This window comes from Dioscorea cayenensis, chromosome 10 (genome assembly GCF_009730915.1).
Source record: "Dioscorea cayenensis subsp. rotundata cultivar TDr96_F1 chromosome 10, TDr96_F1_v2_PseudoChromosome.rev07_lg8_w22 25.fasta, whole genome shotgun sequence".
Lineage (NCBI taxonomy): Eukaryota > Viridiplantae > Streptophyta > Magnoliopsida > Dioscoreales > Dioscoreaceae > Dioscorea > Dioscorea cayenensis.
In genome coordinates, this window is record NC_052480.1 from 5,405,798 (window position 1) to 5,426,162 (window position 20,365).

Here is a 20,365-nt window from a genome sequence, read left to right on the forward strand (position 1 = left end):
TTCAGTTGATGAATACCTTTCATTGAGCTCAAAAGTAAACAAAGTAGCATTAACTATGGCCAACATCAGATGTGAATTCGAAATGGAATTTACGGAGCCCGGTCAAAAGGATAGGTATCATTGTAGCATATATCCCATACAGCCTCCACAGCATCCTTTGCAGCGGCTTCGGAGCAGTTTGGATTAACTGCGACCGACTTTATAGCTCGTCTTTTTACACATTCCTTCAACACCCCATGGCATGAGAAGAAAATCAACATGATATCGACAGTTATAATTCCGGAGAAATGATTTTTAAAACAGCACCTCCAGACATGATCAAAAGAATTGAGTATGCTAAAGAGTATAAGAAATTGACATACACAACCCTGCTCTAGATTAAGATCAGAAAAGGTCACCACAAAGTTCACTTGGAAAGTAGTAATGCCAGCTTCTCCAATAGAAATTAATCGGCCTAAAGAGTACCCAAAGTCACCATGGATGGATCTGTGGATGTGGCTGTGTGAGGTAGGGCTGCGGGGATGTGCCTAGCTATGGTTTATGCAGCACAACTTGGTCATATCAGGCTCAGAAGGATAGCTTGGCATGTCGGCACCCAAAAGAGAATCTATTTGGCCAAATGAATTTACTGACTAATGGTAACTGTTTTACATTAAAGCCTTGGCCGGTAATCATTCTATGACTAGCGGCTGAAGATCAACATTGTACATGATGTTGTGGCTTGTCACCATAGCAGAAAAATTGAGAGGATGCAATTGCTCTTCATGAACTTGTTACTGGTGCAACCCCAAGATTTTGTGGCAAAATTGAATGAATATAATTTGTTACTGAGTGACAAAAATAAGTTAAAACAATGGATGTATCTGATTTATGGAGTAAATGAACGACGAAACATACAGGTCCGACGTGTTGACCTGGATATAATTATTAAGGTTTTTAGTTATGCAGTAGACCTGGAAATACATCATTGAATTGATCTTGTTTCCTACATTCTCATTTCCAAAACCAAAGCAATTGTAAAATTTCAAAACTAATGCATATGGCAACATGCAGAATTCTAAGGTATTGAAATAAAATTCTGGAAGATAACTTACTTGCTCATGACCACGAATTTTCATGAATCCTCGCAGCAGTTCTCGTTTATAATGGCAATCGCCACTGAGATGGTTAGCTCGAATCTGTGTTTTGGGAAAAGGGACAAAATAACATCCCAGAAACTTCAGGAATGATACATAAATTGTATAAACCTTATCACCAGTATGTGACTGACAACTTTTCAATTTCCTTTAATGATACTTCAGCATGCTGTGGAATAAAAATATGCCAATGATCTATGATTCAAGAATGCATATACTTGCAAGAATGCCAAGACAACATCTTGCTGACATTTTTTAGTACCTCTGAGCAAGCATGATGAGCACAATTCTTCCAGTCCATGTTTTTTACTCGACAATCATCATAAGCATGGATCAACTCATGAATTATAACTTGATTTATCTCATCTTGAAAAGTCATCCTGTTACAGCAGACAGACACCTGAGATATATGGAAAACCAAAGTTAGCCAACAGTACCAAAGCTACACTGCAGACTACATAGATGTACATTATACTATACATTAGAACTTGATGAATAAGACAAATTGCAGAGAAATATCGCAACAATGAAATAAAGGTTATGATGTATTTTATTCATACAGACAAGCAATTTAGTGCATTACACCACAATGTTCTCTCTTGAAACTGTCTCACGAAACTCACTAATAAAACATGAAAAGGGATATCAGATATTTAAAGCAATCACCACTCAAGTATGTTAGAAGTAATTATAACTAAGAAATTGACAAATGATTCACAGATGAGAGAGCATAAGGAGTTACTCGATCCATCAAATTTGCCACACAAAAGGGATCTAATTGAAAAGAGTGTAAACAGCCAAATGATGTTGGTAAATCTTAAATAAACAAATTATCCTCTGCGCTCCCTTGAATTTATCAAGCTTTGACAAAATACATAAAGCTTCAATTCGCCAAATTCAAGGGAAGGACGTTAGCCCTAAAATAATAGGTCAAAATCAAAGCTTTATGCATCCCCAACACTCTCACCTCAATCTGTTATTCAGATATGAAACCTAACAACTCTGATCATCAAACAGAAAGAGCAACACAAACAAGACACCCACTTTCACAGAGTCATCAGAATCGCTAATTCACATATTAATTTCCAACAAAACTAAATTTTGAACATGCTTAACTCTCAAATAAAACTAAAACGTTTGAGAAATCCAAGAATCAAAAGGAAAAGGAAATACCCCATTCTGACTGGAGTACCCGCCGGCAAAGTTGTGCTCTTTGCAATTGACAGCCATGAGCAACCTCACCCAAACAGGACACCCAGCCTTCTCCATGTGTTGCCTCAGAAACTTCACCGTCGGATCTACAGAACAATAACACAGCCACAAATAAACAATAGAGAACTCAAACAAGAGGAAAAGGAGAATCACAGCAGTGCTTATACGGGAAAGGGCCTTCCGGATGCGATCGGTGCATTCCTTCTGGGACATGCCGGCGTACGGGTTGCTGTTCTCCGTTCCGGTGTTCACTTCCCGGATCGGAACGCCGGCGCCCTCATCCATCGTCGCTTCCTCTGCACGGCCGCGATGGAGAGAGATAAAGAGAGAGAGAGACGAAGGTGGGCCGGCGAGTGTGAGCAGGTAGGTCAGTAAATGAACCGGGTTAAACCGGTGGTTCACTAGAACCCGGTTCATTTTGGAAGCGAGTTAGACCAGACCGGTTTAAATCCCCCAAGCTCCTCTAATTTTAATAATTATTTCTTTTAAAAAAATAATATTAGACTATTAGATTATTAGATAATATCTATATATTTGAGGGAGGACATGTTATTTGTGAACATTTGTAGAATTGTTATCTATGAACGTTTATAGATAGATCGATGTTGATTCTTTTTATTCTTAAAAACAGTTTGACAACACTTTTTACAAGCAAGTTGTTGGAAGTTTGATGTATTTAACTACAACAAGGCCTGACATTATGTTTGTTGCAAGTCTCATTAGTAGATTCATGAAAAATCCAAAAGAGATACATCTCATGGCCGCAAAAAGAATTTTGTGATACTTACAAAGAACAATAGATTATGGAATATAGGAGAGATGTCAGATCTGATTGGATTTACAGATAGTGATTATGCAGGAGATTTAGATGATCGAAAAAATTATCTAAGAATTCAGTTTTTCATAGAAGAAGCAAACATATTTACGTAAGATATCAATTATTGCGATTGTTGATTTATTTACAAAACCTCTCAAAATAGTTTTTTTCCAGAATTTCGGGCTATTGATTGATGTTTCTAGCATGAAGCATTCATGGGAGATAGTTTTAAAATATTTAAACTTATGAGAAGGTGTTGAGATAATGATGTTTGTTTTAATTATAATATTTTAGATTTAAATATTTAAATTAGTTGTTTGTTGATTAAAATTCAAATTAGTTATTATAGTTATCTCATCTTAGATTATATTTTTCAGATTTTTGCTTTTATAAAAGCTTCAGTAGTTATGAATAAAATATGCAGTTTTCTGATCTTTTCTTTTAAGTTATCACTAAAGGTGCCAGAACCACTTCATTTTACCTTTCTCAATATCAAAAACTGCATATATATATATATATATATATATATATATATATATATATATATATATATATATATATAACAAATTTATAGTTTAGCCACAGTTAATTCATGTATATAAAGTTTTGTTTCTTCATGTCCAAATAAAATAAACTTAAGCAATACCTATCCAACAGAGATGCTGATTTTGCAAAGAGTAATGCTATATGAGGCGAGCAGATCACCGACCCGACCCACACGAATGACGTGGGTCGGGTCACGTCGGATATTCTAATTAAAAAGTAAAAGGAAAAATAAAAAGGGAGAAATTAAAGCTTCGTTCAAGCCCCTCTCCCACTCCCGGTCGCCGCTCCCGCCGCTTCCTTCCCCCTCTCTCGGCCGTCGTTCAAGCCGCCTCCTCCTTCCTCGCTCACCATCACTTCACTCCCCCGTGCCTGGTGCCCGTTCTGACCGGTCTCTTCCCTCTCCCGCTCCTGGTACCCGTTCGACCGCTCTCTTCCCTCTCCCGCTCCCCGGTACCCGTTATGGCACTCTCTTCTTTGTCCCCGGATCCCGTGCCGATCTCTTCACTCCCCGCTCCGGTATCCGTTCCGACCGCCGCCTCTCGTTTGGCTTTGAAGAGAAACTAGGGCACGATCGGCCCTAGTTCTGCCTCTCTCGTGCTCTCTCATGTGGGACTCTCTCGCTTGCTCTCTCTCTCTCCGTGTGGCTCGTGCTCCCGCCGCTCCCTTCCCCGCCTCCCAGCTGCCCGTTCCGGCCATCGCCTCTCTCGTTTGGCTTTTGAAGAGAAACTAGGGCACGATCGGCCCTAGTTTACGCCTCTCTCGTGTGGAACTCTGTTTCTCTCTTCGTGTGGTCGGGTTCTCTCGAATTTCTTGGCACAAAAGCCCGGCTCGCCTTTGAAATCAGTGCAGGAGGCAATGATGTCAGTAAAAATTTCTATCCCTGCCTTCGTCTCTCTACAGCGATGGCATAGTGACTTGGATGGCCTAGTAGGCAACCCGATCACTCGTAATTGTTGTAGAGGGAGGGGAAGGATGGGAGAACATCATTATTGTTGAATCTGAGCCTCTGCTTTTAAACTGCATTGGTTGATATATTTTGTTGCATCATGTATTTCTTTCTCGTCGACATGGGTCGGTTCGTGTGGTTGCTTCAGCTCTATATAGCATTACTCTTCTTGTTTAGTAATGATTGTCTTGGCCATGATGATTTGCCCTATAAAAAGAATATAGAAATTGGGTGGCGTGGCAACTTTAGTTGCGACCCTTGATTCATGTTTATCCATGCAATAGAACGAGTGGGGCAAGATCCGAGCCTTTTTTTATTCTTCCGAAAACCTGTTTGTTTGTTTGCTATTTTTGATATCAATCAAGCTTGATGTAACCTGCAGATGGACACCAGAGAAGCTGTAAGCTAAATTGCTAGTAAGTTATCAAGTTCACTAACTTGTTATTGACGATTTTCATTCGTCTTTTGCAGCATCTAAATATTTAAATTGCTAGTAAGTTATCAAGTTCACTAACTTGTTATTGAAGATTTTCATGATTGTTTCCTGTTTAATTCAGTAATATTTGTTTCTGGCTTTTGGCAAGTTGTTTGCTTTATCATAGATTATTTTTTTCTTGTTTTTTTTTGACATGCTGTTTAATGTGTTTAAATTTGTTTGTGGTGATTTGGGTTTAGACATTTCTCAATTTTGTTGTTGGAGTGAATGGATGATTTTTCAGTGTTGCGGAGTATCAACATTGAGCGCAGGTTTTGGAGAATTTAGGGATTTGGGAATGTGATTTGGTGGATTTGGCATGAATCACTGAAGAGTATTGGGCATTTGATCTTGTTGCACTATCCATATGATTTTGCTTCTTAGATACAATAACAGTCATCAGGCCATGATTCAATCTGTATTGTTGGCTTCCTGTATTAGATATTATTGTTCGTCCAACATTTTCTCAAATATTAAGTTTCAAAATTGTCATGAATACTGAACTTCTTATTTTCAAGTTATGTATTCGAGCCATCGATCTATTCTATCGTATGTTTTTTTAATAAAAAAAACCGATAGCCTCGAAATAACACAAAGTGAGGAGGAAGATATTGTAGACGGTGATCAATAACTTGGAGGAGAAGCTGCTGAGCAGGTGCATTTTATTTGTCTTTTTTTATTTTCTATCAATTCTAAGTCCAAGATTTCGCTTCTATCACACTCAGTCCATCTCGTATTATCTTGAGCAGGTGCATTTCATATTTTGTTCCAATAGGTTAAGAAGATATGCTTGTAGGATTGGCTTATGGACATGCTTGTAGGATTGGCTTATGGACATGCTTCCGGAAAAATCTCAGTATTATGTACTATCCTCGACGATCGTTGATATCTATTCTAACTGCATTTTCCTTTTTCTTATTTTCTGTGGAAAACTCGAGTGTACTGCAATGGACATGTTTCCAGGATTGGCTTACAACAAATACATGGTATGCCAAATTACTATAGTATGAACTTGTTTTTTTTGCATTTAATAGCTGAAGAATTTATACCATATGCATTCTCAATACTTCAAAGCAAAATTTGGAAGCACTGATTCCTATTGTGCATGTGCACAAACTGAACCTGTGTTTGTGAGGATTTGTTTTGACTGAATTATTGTCGCGATATCTTCTGCAGATCTCAGCCCGGGTCTTGCCTCGCAAGTGGGCCAAAGATGATGTTGTTGGGAGCACAATCTGAACATGTGTTTGTGGCAGCAGCTATTGCTTCAAAGCAACCTGAACCTGCAAATTTGCCTTCTGCTAATGTTGTTCCATGTGAAGAAGGAAGTTCTTCAACCATGGGAAAATTTATGTATTCTTTTAGTATTCTGCGGAAGTTCTACTAATGTTGTCAAAGAGAAAATTTATGTATTCTTTTAGTAGGCCTCTGGTTAAATTCATCAATGTTAAATTCGTATTCACAGTTGGTCCATTGTGATGTCCAGGTTAAATTCGTATTTATCAAATTCAAGTATGTTCTCCAACACACATGCTACAAAATCAAACAACATGTGTTCATTAAAAATAAGCAACACATACTACAAAATCAAACAACATCCCTTCATCAAACATAAACAACACACATGCTACAAAATCAAACAACATGTGTTCATTAAAAATAAGCAACACATACTACAAAATCAAACAACATCCCTTCATTAAACATAAACAACACATATGCTACCGGTTTTTCTTTGGCATGTATTTCATAACTTGAACATCCAACTTCCACATCATCTTTTCCTTGCTCATTACAACCAAGTATCACTTCTTCCATGTTCTTGCTTTAAGTAGACTTCTAAACAAAAATTAGACAAACAATAAATTTACAAATTACGCAAACAATAAACACTCTCATTTTTTAAACTTTTGATCAAAATTAGCAATTTAATCACCACCATGATCTCTTTATAAATCAAAATAATAAGTACAAACTTAATCACCCAACATGATCTCTTTATAAACCAAAATACTTATAACTAAATGTGTTTCCTACACATTACTAACCTGAAATTTTTTATAATACAATCTTAATCATCATGATCTCTTTATAAACCAAAATACTTGTACATAATTGTGTTTCATGCACAATACTAATCAGAATTTCTTTTAACTTGAATCTTGATCATCATAATACTAATCAGAAATAATACCTTTGATGTAGCGGCCGGGAGCGGGGGAGTGAAGCGGCCAGGAGTGGGAGAGGGAAGCGGTGGGAGCGGCGACTGGGAGCCGGAGAGGGAAGCGGCGACTGGGAGTCGGAAAGTGAAGCGACTGGAGTGGCCACCGGGAGAGGGAGAGGGAAGCGGCGACTGGGAGCCGGAAAGGGAAGCGGCGGGAGCGGCCACCGGGAATGGGAGAGGGAAGTGGCAACTGAGAGCCGGAAATGGAAGCGGCGGGAGTGGCGGGAGTGGCCACCGGGATTGGGAGAGGAAAGCGGCGGGAGCGGCGACCGGAGAGGGAAGTAACGGGAGTGGCGACCGAGAGTGACAGAGGGATGTGGCGGTAGCGGCAGCCGGAGCGGGAAGCGACGGGAGCGGCGACCGGAGAGGGAAGCAACGGGATCAGCCACCGGGAGTGGGAAAGGGACTCACGTGAGAGAGAGAGAGAGAACGGGAGAGAGAACCGGTCTCCCACTCCTCCTTTTACTTTTTAATTAAAAAAAATAAAAAATAAAAAAGAATATCCACGTGACCCAGCCACGTCATTCGTGTGGCTGGGTCGTGTGACTGCTTCGCCTCATATAGCATTACTCATAAGTAAAATAGAACCAATCTGTAGCTGACTTGCTATTTGTTAAACACTGACAAGCATATAATGTTTTATATATAGTAGTATATATGGAATATTTTTTAATTTTTTTTTAAAGAGATCAAGCTATACTATTTATATTATTTATTATACACTAGTTAGGCCAGTTGACATTTGAACACCTGACCTTTTATGTAAAACTCTCGTTGTCATTTAAATGGATAATTAATAAGGTTTTTCCCTTTATTTTAGTTTTCCATGGCTCATAGAATTTTCTTTATATATATATGTATATATATTTGTAAAATACTATTGATCTTAGTTTGTATGAAAGCCGAAAATAGTCCTAAATCATCAATAATATTCCTATTAAATTTAAATCATATAATCCTCTATACTTATGCAATATATATATATATGATTTTGATTTGTTTGATTATTTATTTATTTACTTATGTGCTTTTTTGGTACTTTAAAATATTCAACGAGAATTTATACGCAACTTATCGAATGTTAAGCATGAATGAATCTTTTTATCCAAATTTTTCCCAAATTTTTTTTTATCTTTTTATAAAATTCATAATTTGGAGATTTATACTTATTTATTTGCGGTAGCATCTCTTTTTAATTCTACGGTTTTCTCTAAGAAAGAAGCAATTAGGAAGAATAAAACGAGATGAAAAAAAATAAATTGAAAGTTTTATTAAAGAGCACACAAGGTATTTTCTCAAAAATTCACAAGGGCATATTTGTAATTTCAAAGTTATAAATGTAAAAAAAAAAGTAAATACCAAAATGTCTTAAAACCATGCTGAAAAATAATTTTTAAATATAATAATAATAATGGGAAATATAGCCTAACTTTTGAAACGCCAAGAAAATCTCCCCGCGTTGTATGAACTCGGCAAAAATAAAGTTAGAGATAAAAACACAAATATAATAATAATAATAATAATAATAATAATGGGAAATATAGCCAAATTTTTGAAATGATGAGAAAAAAACCTCCAAGCGTTGTATGAACTTGGCAAAAATATGGTTGGAGAAAAAAACACACGAATATAATAATAATGGAAAATATAGCTGAATTTTTGAAACCACGAGAAAAACCTTCTGAAGTTGTACGAACTCAAAAAAATATGGTTGGAGAAAAAAAAAACATGAATATAATATAATATAATAATAATAATAATAATAATAATAATAATAATAATAATAATAATAATAATAATAATAATCGGAAACATAGACGCCAAGAAAAACACGAATCGGCAAAACGTTATCAGACTTGAATCAACATTTCGATGATGTCTGGCCAATCAGAGAGGAATTACAAACATTCATTAATTTTCATAATAATAATAATAAAAAAAAAGAAAACGAAAAAAGAAGACATTCTTCGCTACTTAAGCTTTTCATTTTACCAAGCTCTTTTCATATGCATATATCACTAATATCCATTTTAGAACGAACAGTTAAACATACCGCTATTTAAAGCTATACAAACAAAGCTTTACAAATCAGAAGAAAGCCATAATACCAGCGAAAAACAGTATTATTTAAGCTTTATAAAGCTTTTAATTGAATTAAAAGATATACTAATTAAAAATATACTCTGCACATAAACATGTTTTGAACCTCCGGCGGCGGCCCTCAATACTTCTTCCCGCGAGTGATAGCATCCAAACCCACTCTCATCCCGCCGCCGATCGCTATGTCAACAAGCTTGTCTGCCAAGAACATCACTATACTCTGGCACCAGGTCCTCTAAGTGGCTCTGGCCAAACTGATGGTGGTGCGTTCGGAGGCGAAAACAAAAGAGTGTACCATGAGTCATTGGACGGTGGAAGGTACCCGTTGGGGCCATTGGGCGGTAGAAGGTACCTGTTAGGGCCATTGGGCGGTGGTGGAGACCCTACAGGAGGGAACGACAGTTGGGCCGTCATCCATCCACGTACATCTAGCCCTCACCTTGCTTCTTGCATCAGCCGGCCATGCTGCGTTAGCTAGCACCATGCTGCTGCACCATACCACTAGCAGCCGGCCAGTCTGGCCATGCTTCTACAGACTACGCCCTACCAGCCTGCGTCCTGCACTAAGCTACTGTCAGCTAGCCAGTCTACGTCATGCCTCTGCTTGGGCCCTGTCGCTCTGTCAGCCCAGCTATGCCGCCGCATCATCTGACCTTACCGCATCTGACCTTACCGAGCATGGCTTGCATCAACCCGCCTTATCATGCCATGTTTCTCGGTAAGTGGGCCATGACCACCCTTGGTCATGGCTATATATCCTTGGCCCATGCCTTAGAATATATTTGGCCTCTCCTGGCCTAGTATTTTCCGGTACTACCACGCCATAATACCAGTGAAAATAGTACTACTTAAGCTTTATAAAGCTTTTAATTGAATTAAAAGATATATTAATTATAAATATACTCTACCCATAAACATGTTTTGAACCTCCGGTGGCGGCCCTCAATACTCTTCCTGCGGGTGACGGCATCCGGACTCATTCCCATCCCGTCGTTGATCGCTATGTCAACAAGTTTGTCTGCCAAGAACATCGCTATACTCTGGCATCAGGGCATCCGAGATGGTTCGACCAAGATGATGGCGGTGCATTCAGAGGTAGAGGCGGAGGAGGAGTGTACCACAAGTCATTGGACAGTGGAGGGTACCTGTTAGGCTCGTTGGGTAGTGGAGGGTACTCTTTGGGGCCATTGGGTGGTGGTGGAGAGTATTCGTTGGGGTCGTTGGGCGATGGTAGATCCCCTGTAGGAAGGAACAGCAGGGCCATCATCCATCCACACACATCCAAGCTCTAGAAGCTAACGGTAACCTTAACGGCGAACTCATGGTAAGACATTAGTTTGGAGGACGGATGATGAATGGAAGATATAACCATGGCTAATGTCACAAGGCTAACCGCCTAGATCGACACCGTGTGGCAATTGGCTATGCCCACGCACACCAACCCAGCCTATGCTTGAATATCCTCAGAATTTGGTTAAGGAAGAAGCAAAGAGCAAGGGCACCATGCTGCTGCGCCATACCACTGGTAGTCCGTCAGTCTAGCCATGCCTCTGCCAGACTGTGCCCTTCACCCTGCCAGCCTGCGTCCTGCGCCATGCTACTGCTAGCCAGTCAATTTGCGCCATACCTCTACCTGTGCCCCGCCGCTGTGTCAGCTCATCCATGCCGCCGCATCAGCTGATCTTACCGAGCATGACCTGCATCAGCCCGCCTTATCACGCCAATTTATAGAGAAACTCGTTTTAGAATTAAAATTATACTAATATTAATATTTATTATTAATGGTGATTAGTTACGATAATAATACTTAATACCAGCATTTAATGTGGAGCAAAAGAAACTTTTGCTTTGGGATTCGTGTTAGTTAAGAGATGAGTGGAGAATCAGAGGTGGGGTAAGTATCACTGGTGGCCACAAATGTTTCGTAAGTATAACGCTGTGGCCACATACATTTTTTTTGTAACGATGTGGCCACGAAACTTGTCTCCGGTCACACTCATGGCCACAATTTCATGTTTGGGGGCTGTTTCCCGTCGGGCACCGAGGTGGGGTCCGACGTGGATGGCTCTATAATTGGCCACCCTCAAAGACTTTCACGAAACATCTCAAACATGAAATTGTGGCCATGAGTGTGATCGGAGACAAGTTTCGTGACCACATCGTTACAAAAAAAACGTATATGGCCACAGCATTATACTTACGAAACATTTGTGGCCACCAGTGATACTTAATGTCGACATTTGGGGTTTAAATTCAGGATGCGTTTTGGTCGGAATGTGGGAATCATACGGTTATGTCATCGCAGGAAAAAGATGGATGCGATCGTCGCCTCCCTCGCTTTTACTAATTTGCCACTTGAACGTCTTTTTTGTCTTTATTGTGTTAATTAAACTTATCAGAAGAAAGGTTGGGTTCATTTCACTAATGGCCCCAAAAGTTTCATAATAATAATGCTATAGTCACAAATGTTTTTTTTAAAACGCTAAAGCCATTTATTTTCTCTCCAGGCGCACTGGTGTCCACAATGGGTTGTTTTCGGGACATTTCCGGTGATTAGGATGATGTGACTGCCAACTGGGTTATTAAATTAATAAACAACAGACGACGTGGCATTCCACTAGCTAAGTTTTGGACAAGATCCACGTCATCGCCTCATTAGTGTCTCACGTGGTTGTCCATTGGAGACACTCCTCTCCCCCCTAAGGCCACCCCCAATGTCCAATTTAGGGCATCTCTTGTCAGAGCAACCACATTTCCTATCTGAAGCCAGTCCCGGATCTCCAATCAAATCGTCGGTCTATAATTGTTTTCTTGCAATAGAGGAGGATCAAGCCAGATCTTTCTTCAAGTTTAGTAATCTCTCAATGGGCTAAACAAGGATTTGAAGACTTGGACTTTGGAGAAGGGAAGCCTTTATATATTGGTCCTCTTGCAAGTGAAATTTACTGCTTTTTCTTGCCGGTGACTGGTAATGTGCATGCACTTACTGTGCTAATGCCTAAAATGGCCACCAATGCGCAAAGAGAGAAAATAAATGACTTCAGCGTTATAAAAAAAAAATTTGTGGGTATAGCATTATTATGATGAAACTTTTGTAACCACCATTGAAATAAACCCAAAAAAGGTCTGGCCAAACTTTTATTAAACTTCTTTAAAAAGAACCTGTGGGCCCCACACGTTTTTAATTTAATTCATTTATTTTTTGCATGCATGGTTGTTACGGAAGAGGAATAGAAACCTTCCTTTTTTATTAAATTTTATTTTTTTTTCTTAATCTTTATATTTTATTAGGTTTTTAAACCCTAGCCGCCACCTCTTGTTTCTCCCGATTTAGATTTTCGTTTAGACCAAGAAAGAGGGAGAGATCTTGCCTCTTTCCTCTTCTCTTTTTCGTTTGGTGTGTGGTGCTGGCGGCGAGGACGGAGATAGGCCTTTCGTCAAAGGTTGTGTTGTCATCTTTGTGAGGTAAGCGTTCTCTTCCTAGATCTAGGGTTAAGTGGTGAAATTTTTATTTCCTAGATCTTGTCGTGGCATCGTTTATTGATCTTGATTAGGGTTATATTTTATGCCTAGTGGATTGGTTATCTCATGTTGATGCTAGCCATTGCACAATGAATTATCAACGTTGATTTGCAAGTTTGATTTGGGAAGAATCAATATAAATATATATGTTTCTTTTAGATTTAGTTTTATTGAATTTCATTTTATTTTTATTATTATTATTTTGAATTAATGTTCTGGCTGTGTGTGTGGCGTCCATTAATTTAGAAAATATATTCATTGAATTAACGTGCTGATTGTGTGTGGCGTCCATTGAGTTAGAAAATGTATTCATACATATATATATATATATATATATATTTTTTTGATTCTTTCAAATCCATTTTATTTCTTGTTTATTTATTTTGTTTGTCATTGTTGGGAATTAGTGTGCAGGCTGTGGCGTCCATTATTTTAGCACATATAATATATGAATATATATATTAAGTGTATGGGTTATGATGTCGTGTTCAGATGTTAAAAAGATATATTGTTTATATGTTGATATTATATGTTGTTTTTTTGCTTCAAGGATGTATATGTTTATAGAAATTAGATTGTTAGATGTAGATGTATTAAGTATTATGATAGTGTAGAAATTAGATCCATCGTATATTCCCCGTGTATTTGTAGCATGTTTAGCGTTTTTAATACATTGGAATGTACTCTCAAATATAGGGTGTTCTGTGGAAGCCCTAATTTCGTGGTGCTTGTAGTTTTTGGTGTTAGCTAGTCGGGTAAGTAAACCACCCTATAAATATTAATATATGATGTATTTGTGACACTTGATAAATTATTTTTATTAAATTATTTCTTCTATTATTTGGTCACTTGCTTATCATATTAGTAAATTATTTATTTATTTTTTTACTAACATTGATTTCAGTTTATCTATTAAATTATAAAAAAATCGCATCCCAAGAAACCGAATCTGGGTCTCGGATTTGGATGGTGGATAATATATATTAAAATGGATACTGAAATGCTGCTGGTTTTCACCATCAACCAATAATAAGTGTGCATATATTTGTGTATATATATATTAACTTTGGCTATTTATTTATTGTTTTGTTAAGTGTGTTATTGTTGATATAATTGGTTTAATTTTTTTGTAAGAAAAACGGGATCACCGAATTTCAAGATGTGTTGACAATGATTTTTGGACCCAACATATTTTTGTTATAGAAACTCGTAGTCCCCAATTAATAATGCAATAACCCTCACATCGGGGTTAAACACCGACCGTGTCGACACGCATTTCGACATAGAAACTATAGTTTCGCACCGCTCCGTCGGTGAAGAATAACGGCTTCGATATTCGGCTCGGGTCACCGAGGGTAAACCTATGAGTTCGAAATCCGACTCGGTCACCGAGTTTAAATAAATGAGTTATGATATTTTTGTTTTTGGCATTAGTTGTTGGGGGACATATATGCTTGTTATTTTTGGTAAACTAAACCTCGTTATGATTTAATTTCGATTTCTGGATTTCATTTTGATATTTATTTCGCTTTTGTTACATTTTTGTATGTTTTTTTAGAAATTATTGAACATTTTTTTGTGATCCCGATGTTTTTAGTGGTTGCTACTCGGGCTCCCAAGCTCATTAGTTGCTCTCTCTATCTTTCAGATCAGGAGTAGGGTTGGGTGGTGGACAGTTTAGCGGGGTCGTTGAGCAAGTCGCCGCCTAGTCATATTTCAAGTTAATAAACTTTCTTGTTGTGAACCTAGAACTTATGTCTCATGTTTAATGTCTTGTGAGACACTTGTTACTTGCTTCCATATATATATATCGGGCATTGTGCCTCTATGTTGTTTTTGAAAGTTAATGTATTTGTTAAAGGTTGTTTTATCTAGTGTGAGACAGGTTTTGAGGCCTTGCGTGCCTACTTGGTCACGACCTTGTAGGTATGCGGCCGTTTGTCAATGCTCTAGGTTCGGGGCGTGACAAATCTAGTGGTATCAGAGAGTTGTTGATTTCAATTAACTATGATCTTAGTTTCCTAGCAAAAATCTTCTGATTTAGTTTGTTAGGGTGATCTGACAGATGTTTAGATTGGTATCCTTAGGTGTTATTGATCTGATAGGATCTTTTGTTTGAGTTTGCCTGATTGTATTTGGGTTTACCTTGCAGAATGCCTCCTCGTAGGGATACTAGTAGAAGTGTTGCTGATTTGATGGGACAGTCCTCTACTGCCGGTGGGATCCCCGCCGAGGGAGGGACTGGTAATAGGATTGATAACCACGAAATTCCTGCTGAGGAAGGGACTAATAGGGTTGATAACCAGGAAACTTTGATGGATCTGGTTCGAGAAGTGGTAGGGTTGGTGCGTGATCGAGAGGCAAGCAGCAGCGCCAGCAGACAGACCACCACCACTACCGCCTCCTCCTTCGCCCTTTCCTCGGGGAGCCTAAGGAGAAAACCATCATGGAATTCAAAAAGATCCGTCCACCACCATTCGAGGGAACTACTAATCCGGATGAAGTGGAAGTTTGGGTAGAAGAAATGGAGAAGGCTTTTTCTGTGATGAAGTGTCATCAAGAAGAAAAAAACTGAGGTTTGGTGTGTACATGCTCAAGGGTCCTGCAAATCATTGGTATCAAGGGGAGCTTCGCACTCGTCAGGGGAAACAGTTTGGTTCTTGGTTGCAATTGAGAGAAGCTCTTTTCTGCAAATATTTCACAAGGGACAAGATGGTCCAGTTTGAGAAGAAGTTCATCAACCTCACTCAGGGCAGTATGACAGTGGATGAGTATGAGATGGAATTTGACAGACTTTCGAGATATGCTCCGAAGCTGGTAGATGATGATCATAGCAGGGCCAGACGTTTTGAGGGAGGATTGCAGGCACACATTCGTAGGGGGTTGGCCGCCTTGCACTTGACTAGCTATGCAGAGGTTGTGAGTCGAGCCAAATCTTTGGACACTGTCTGGAGTGATACTAAAGATCAAAATAGAAGGTTTCAGAAAAAGAGGGATAGAAGCTTTGACAGTCAGAGGAACCATCAGTCAGGAAGTGGAGGAAAACCTAGGTTGGAGGCGAGACAAAGTGAATCCCAGACTGTGAATGGGCCACCAGTACAGCGGTCTCGTGGGTTTGCACCTGTTCCGCCTAATTCTGGACAGAGATGTGCTACTTGTGGAGGTTCGCATGCTACTGCAGATTGCAGACGTAATACTGGGGCATGTTTCAAGTGTGGCAGTATGGAGCATCGTATTGCTGGGTGTCCACAGCGGTTTTCTGGTGCACAGAGGACATCTAGGGTACAGGATTCGAGACAAGTGTTAGCGCCCAAGTCTCAAGCGTCTTCAGGTCAGCGTGCAGGGAAAGAGGTAGCTAGTGAGCAGCCGACTTCCTCAACTCAGCAGAAAGCAGGAAGGCCAAAGACCCAGGGGCGTGTTTATGCAATGACTCACGAGGATGCACACGCCTCTAATGCAGTGGTGTCAGGTACATTAGCGGTTTACTCTGCATATGCTTGCGTATTATTTGATTCTGGAGCTACGCATTCATTTATCTCGTCTGTTTTTATTCGTAAGCATGCCCTGCCTGTTATAGCTGTGGGTTATGATTTGTGTGTTGCAACCCCTTTGGGAGTTGATGTTGTGCTTAATAGAGCATGCAAAGATTGCCCCATTATGGTTGCCGGTCATGAGTTGTTAGCTCACTTGCATGTTATGACCATGACTGACTATGATGTTATCTTAGGAATGGACTTTTTGTCTAAATTCCATGCCATAGTCGATTGTTATGCAAAAAGTGTAGTTTTTAAAATCCCTAGAGAAGCGAGAGATTGCCCAGTTTGTGGCACAGTGTTTAACCTGTCAGCAGGTTAAGGTGGAGCATCAGAGACCAGCGGGACTTCTTCAACCACTTCCGATCCCAGAGTGGAAGTGGGAGAATATTGCGATGGATTTTGTGTCTGGTTTTCCTAGAACCCACAAGGGTACTGACAGTGTGTGGGTAGTGGTTGATGATTAACCAAGTCCGCACATTTCTTGGCCGTGAAGACCGGCATGTCTTTGGAGAAGCTAGCAGAGATGTACATTGACCAAATTGTGAGGTCGCATGGTGTTCCAAAGGTGTCAATCGTGTCGATCGGGACACCGTGTTCGTGGCACACTCGGAAAAAGTTTGCATAAGGCTTTGGGAACTAAATTGACTTTCGAAAGACAGCTTTTTCACCCGCAAACAGATGGGGCGATCGAGAGGACGAATCGGATCTTGGAGGATATGCTTCGGGCTTGTATGCTAGATTTTTGGGGGTTCATGGGATCGACACTTGCCTTTGATTGAGTTTGCTTATAACAATAGCTATCGGGCAAGCATCCAGATGGCTCCCTATGAGGCACTATATGGCAGGAGATGCAGATCCCCTATTTGCTGGGATGACGTGGGAGAGAGAAGATTGTTAGGGCCATAGATTGTACAAAATGACGAGTGGAGAAAGTTCGATTGATCGTAGATCGCTTTGCGAACGGCTCGTAGTAGACGTAAGAGTTATGTCGATAACGTGAGAAGAAGTTTAGAATTTGAAGTGGGAGATCATGTGTTCTTGAGGGTCGCTCCAACCAAAGGAGTAATTCGTTTCGGCGTTAGAGGGAAGCTCAGTCCTCGATTTATTGGCCCATTTGAGATTTTAGAGCGCATTGGTGAAGTGGCATACCGACTTGCACTACCGCCAGCTCTTTCCCGCGTGCATAATGTGTTCCACGCTTTCTATGTTGAAGAAGTTCATCGCAAATCCTCGATCATGTAATACGCTCTCGGACTTTTGAACTTAACAATGATATGACATACGAGGAGCCGTCCCCGTGAAGATCGTGGACTTCAAAGAGCAAGCTTTAAGAAGACGGACCATTCCTTATGTAAAGGTTCGATGGAGTAATCATTCGAGCGTGAAGCTGACATGGGAGTTAGAGTCGAGATGAGAGAGAGATACCCGTATCTTTTCATCTCGACGTAAGAGTTTAGAGGACTAAACTTTTTTAGGAGGGAGAAGTTGTGGGCCCCTACACGTTTTTTAATTTAATTCATTTAATTTTTTTGCATGCATGGTTGTTACGGAAGAGGAATAGAAACCTTCCTTTTTTTATTAAATTTTTATTTTTCTTAATCTTTATATTTTTATTAGGTTTTTTTAAACCCCTAGCCGCCACCTCTTGTTTCTCCCGATTTAGATTTTTCGCTTTAGACCAAGAAAGAGGGAGAGATCTTGCCTCTTTCCTCTTCTCTTTTTCGCTTTGGTGTGTGGTGTCAGGGCAGGGAGGACGGAGATAGGCCTTTCGTCAAAGGTTGTGTTGTCATCTTTGTGAGGTAAGCGTTCTCTTCCCTAGATCTAGGGTTAAGTGGTGAAATTTTTATTTCCTAGATCTTGTCGTGGCATCGTTTATTGATCTTGATTAGGGTTATATTTTATGCCTAGTGGATTGGTTATCTCATGTTGATGCTAGCCATTGCACAATGAATTATCAACGTTGATTTGCAAGTTTGATTTGGGAAGAATGAATATAAATATATATGTTTCTTTTAGATTTAGTTTTATTGAATTTCATTTTATTTTTATTATTATTATTTTGAATTAATGTTCGGCTGTGTGTGTGGCGTCCATTAATTTAGAAAATATATTCATTGAATTAACGTGTCGATTGTGTGTGTGGCGTCCCATTGAGTTAGAAAATGTATTCATACATATATATATATATATATATATATTTTTTTGATTCTTTCAAATCCATTATTTCTTGTTTATTTATTTTGTTTGTCATTGTTGGGAATTAGTGTGCGTGCTGTAGGGCCCATTATTTTTAGCACATATAATATATGAATATATATATTAAGTGTATGGGTTATGATGTTGTGTTCAGTGTTAAAAGATATATTGTTTATATGTTGATATTATATGTTGTTTTTTGCTTCAAGGATGTATATGTTTATAGAAATTAGATTGTTAGATGTAGATGTATTAAGTATTATGATAGTGTAGAAATTAGATCCACTGTATATTCCTGTGTATTTGTAGCATGTTTAGCGTTTTAATACATTGGAATGTACTCTCAAATATAGGGTGTTCTGTGGAAGCCTAATTTCGTGGTGCTTGTAGTTTTGGTGTTAGCTAGTCAGGTAAGTAAACCACCTATAAATATTAATATATGATGTATTTGTGACACTTGATAAATTATTTTTATTAAATTATTTCTTCTATTATTTGGTCACTTGCTTATCATATTAGTAAATTATTTATTTATTTTTTTACTAACATTGATTTCAGCTTATCTATTAAATTATAAAAATTGCATCCCAAGAAACCGAATCTGGTGTCGGATTTGGATGGTGGATAATATATATTAAAATGGATATCGAAATGTCGCTGGTTTTCACCATCAACCAATAATAAGTGTGCATATATTTGTGTATATATATATTAACTTTGGCTATTTATTTATTGTTTTGTTAAGTGTGTTATTGTTGATATAATTGGTTTAATTTTTTTGTAAGAAAAACGGATCACCGAATTTCAGATTTTTTATTTTTGTGTTGACAATGATTTTTGGACCCAACATATTTTGTTATAGAAACTCGTAGTCCCCAATTAATAATGCAATAACCCCTGCCACCGGGGTTAAACACCCGACCGTGTCGACATCGCATTTCGACATAGAAACTATAGTTTCGCACCGCTCCGCCGGTGAAGAATAACGGCTTCGATATTCTCGCTCGGGTCACCGAGGGTAAACCTATGAGTTTCAAATCCCGACTCTGGGTCACCGAGTTTAAATAAATGAGTTATGATATTTTTGTTTTGGCATTAGTTGTTGGGGGACATATATGCTTGTTATTTTGGTAAACTAAACCTGTTATGATTTAATTCTGATTTCTGGATTTCATTTTGATATTTATTTCGCTTTGTTACATTTTGTATGTTTTTTAGAAATTATTGAACATTTTTTTGTGATCCCGATGTTTTTTTAGTGGTTGCTCATCGGGCTCCCAAGCTCATTAAGTTGCTCTCTCTATCTTCGGATCGTGAGTAGGGTCGGGTGGTGGACGCTTTAGCGGGTCGCTGAGCAAGTCGCCGCCTAGTCATATTTCAAGTTAATAAACTTTCTTGTTGTGAACCTAGAACTTATGTCTCATGTTTAATGTCTTGTGAGACACTTGTTACTGGCTTCCATATACATATACTCCAAGATTGCGGCCTCTACGCTGCTTTTCGAAAGCTTAACGCTCATAGTGCTGCTTTTATCTAGCGTGAGACAGTTTGTGTGCTGCTATGGCGTGTTTGGCTTGGCCACATTTTCGTGACAAGCGGTACTGCTTTGTCACGCCTTCCAGGCTCCGTGTGCAAGTGACAGTAACCAAATTTAA

At 38.9% G+C, this 20,365-nt stretch overlaps 1 protein-coding gene across 1 annotated transcript; it reads right to left on the minus strand.

The window, feature by feature from the left end:
* On the minus strand, positions 1–2,685 carry LOC120269986 (mitochondrial inner membrane protease ATP23). Its single transcript, XM_039276986.1, has 5 exons — positions 2,516–2,685; positions 2,310–2,434; positions 1,399–1,536; positions 1,095–1,178; positions 1–224 (listed from the first exon to the last, which is right to left on the minus strand). The coding sequence occupies exons 1-5, from the start codon at positions 2,631–2,633 to the stop codon at positions 90–92; spliced, it is 600 nt and encodes a 199-aa protein (XP_039132920.1). The 5' UTR covers positions 2,634–2,685; the 3' UTR covers positions 1–89.
* Positions 2,686–20,365: the final 17,680 nt, after the last annotated feature.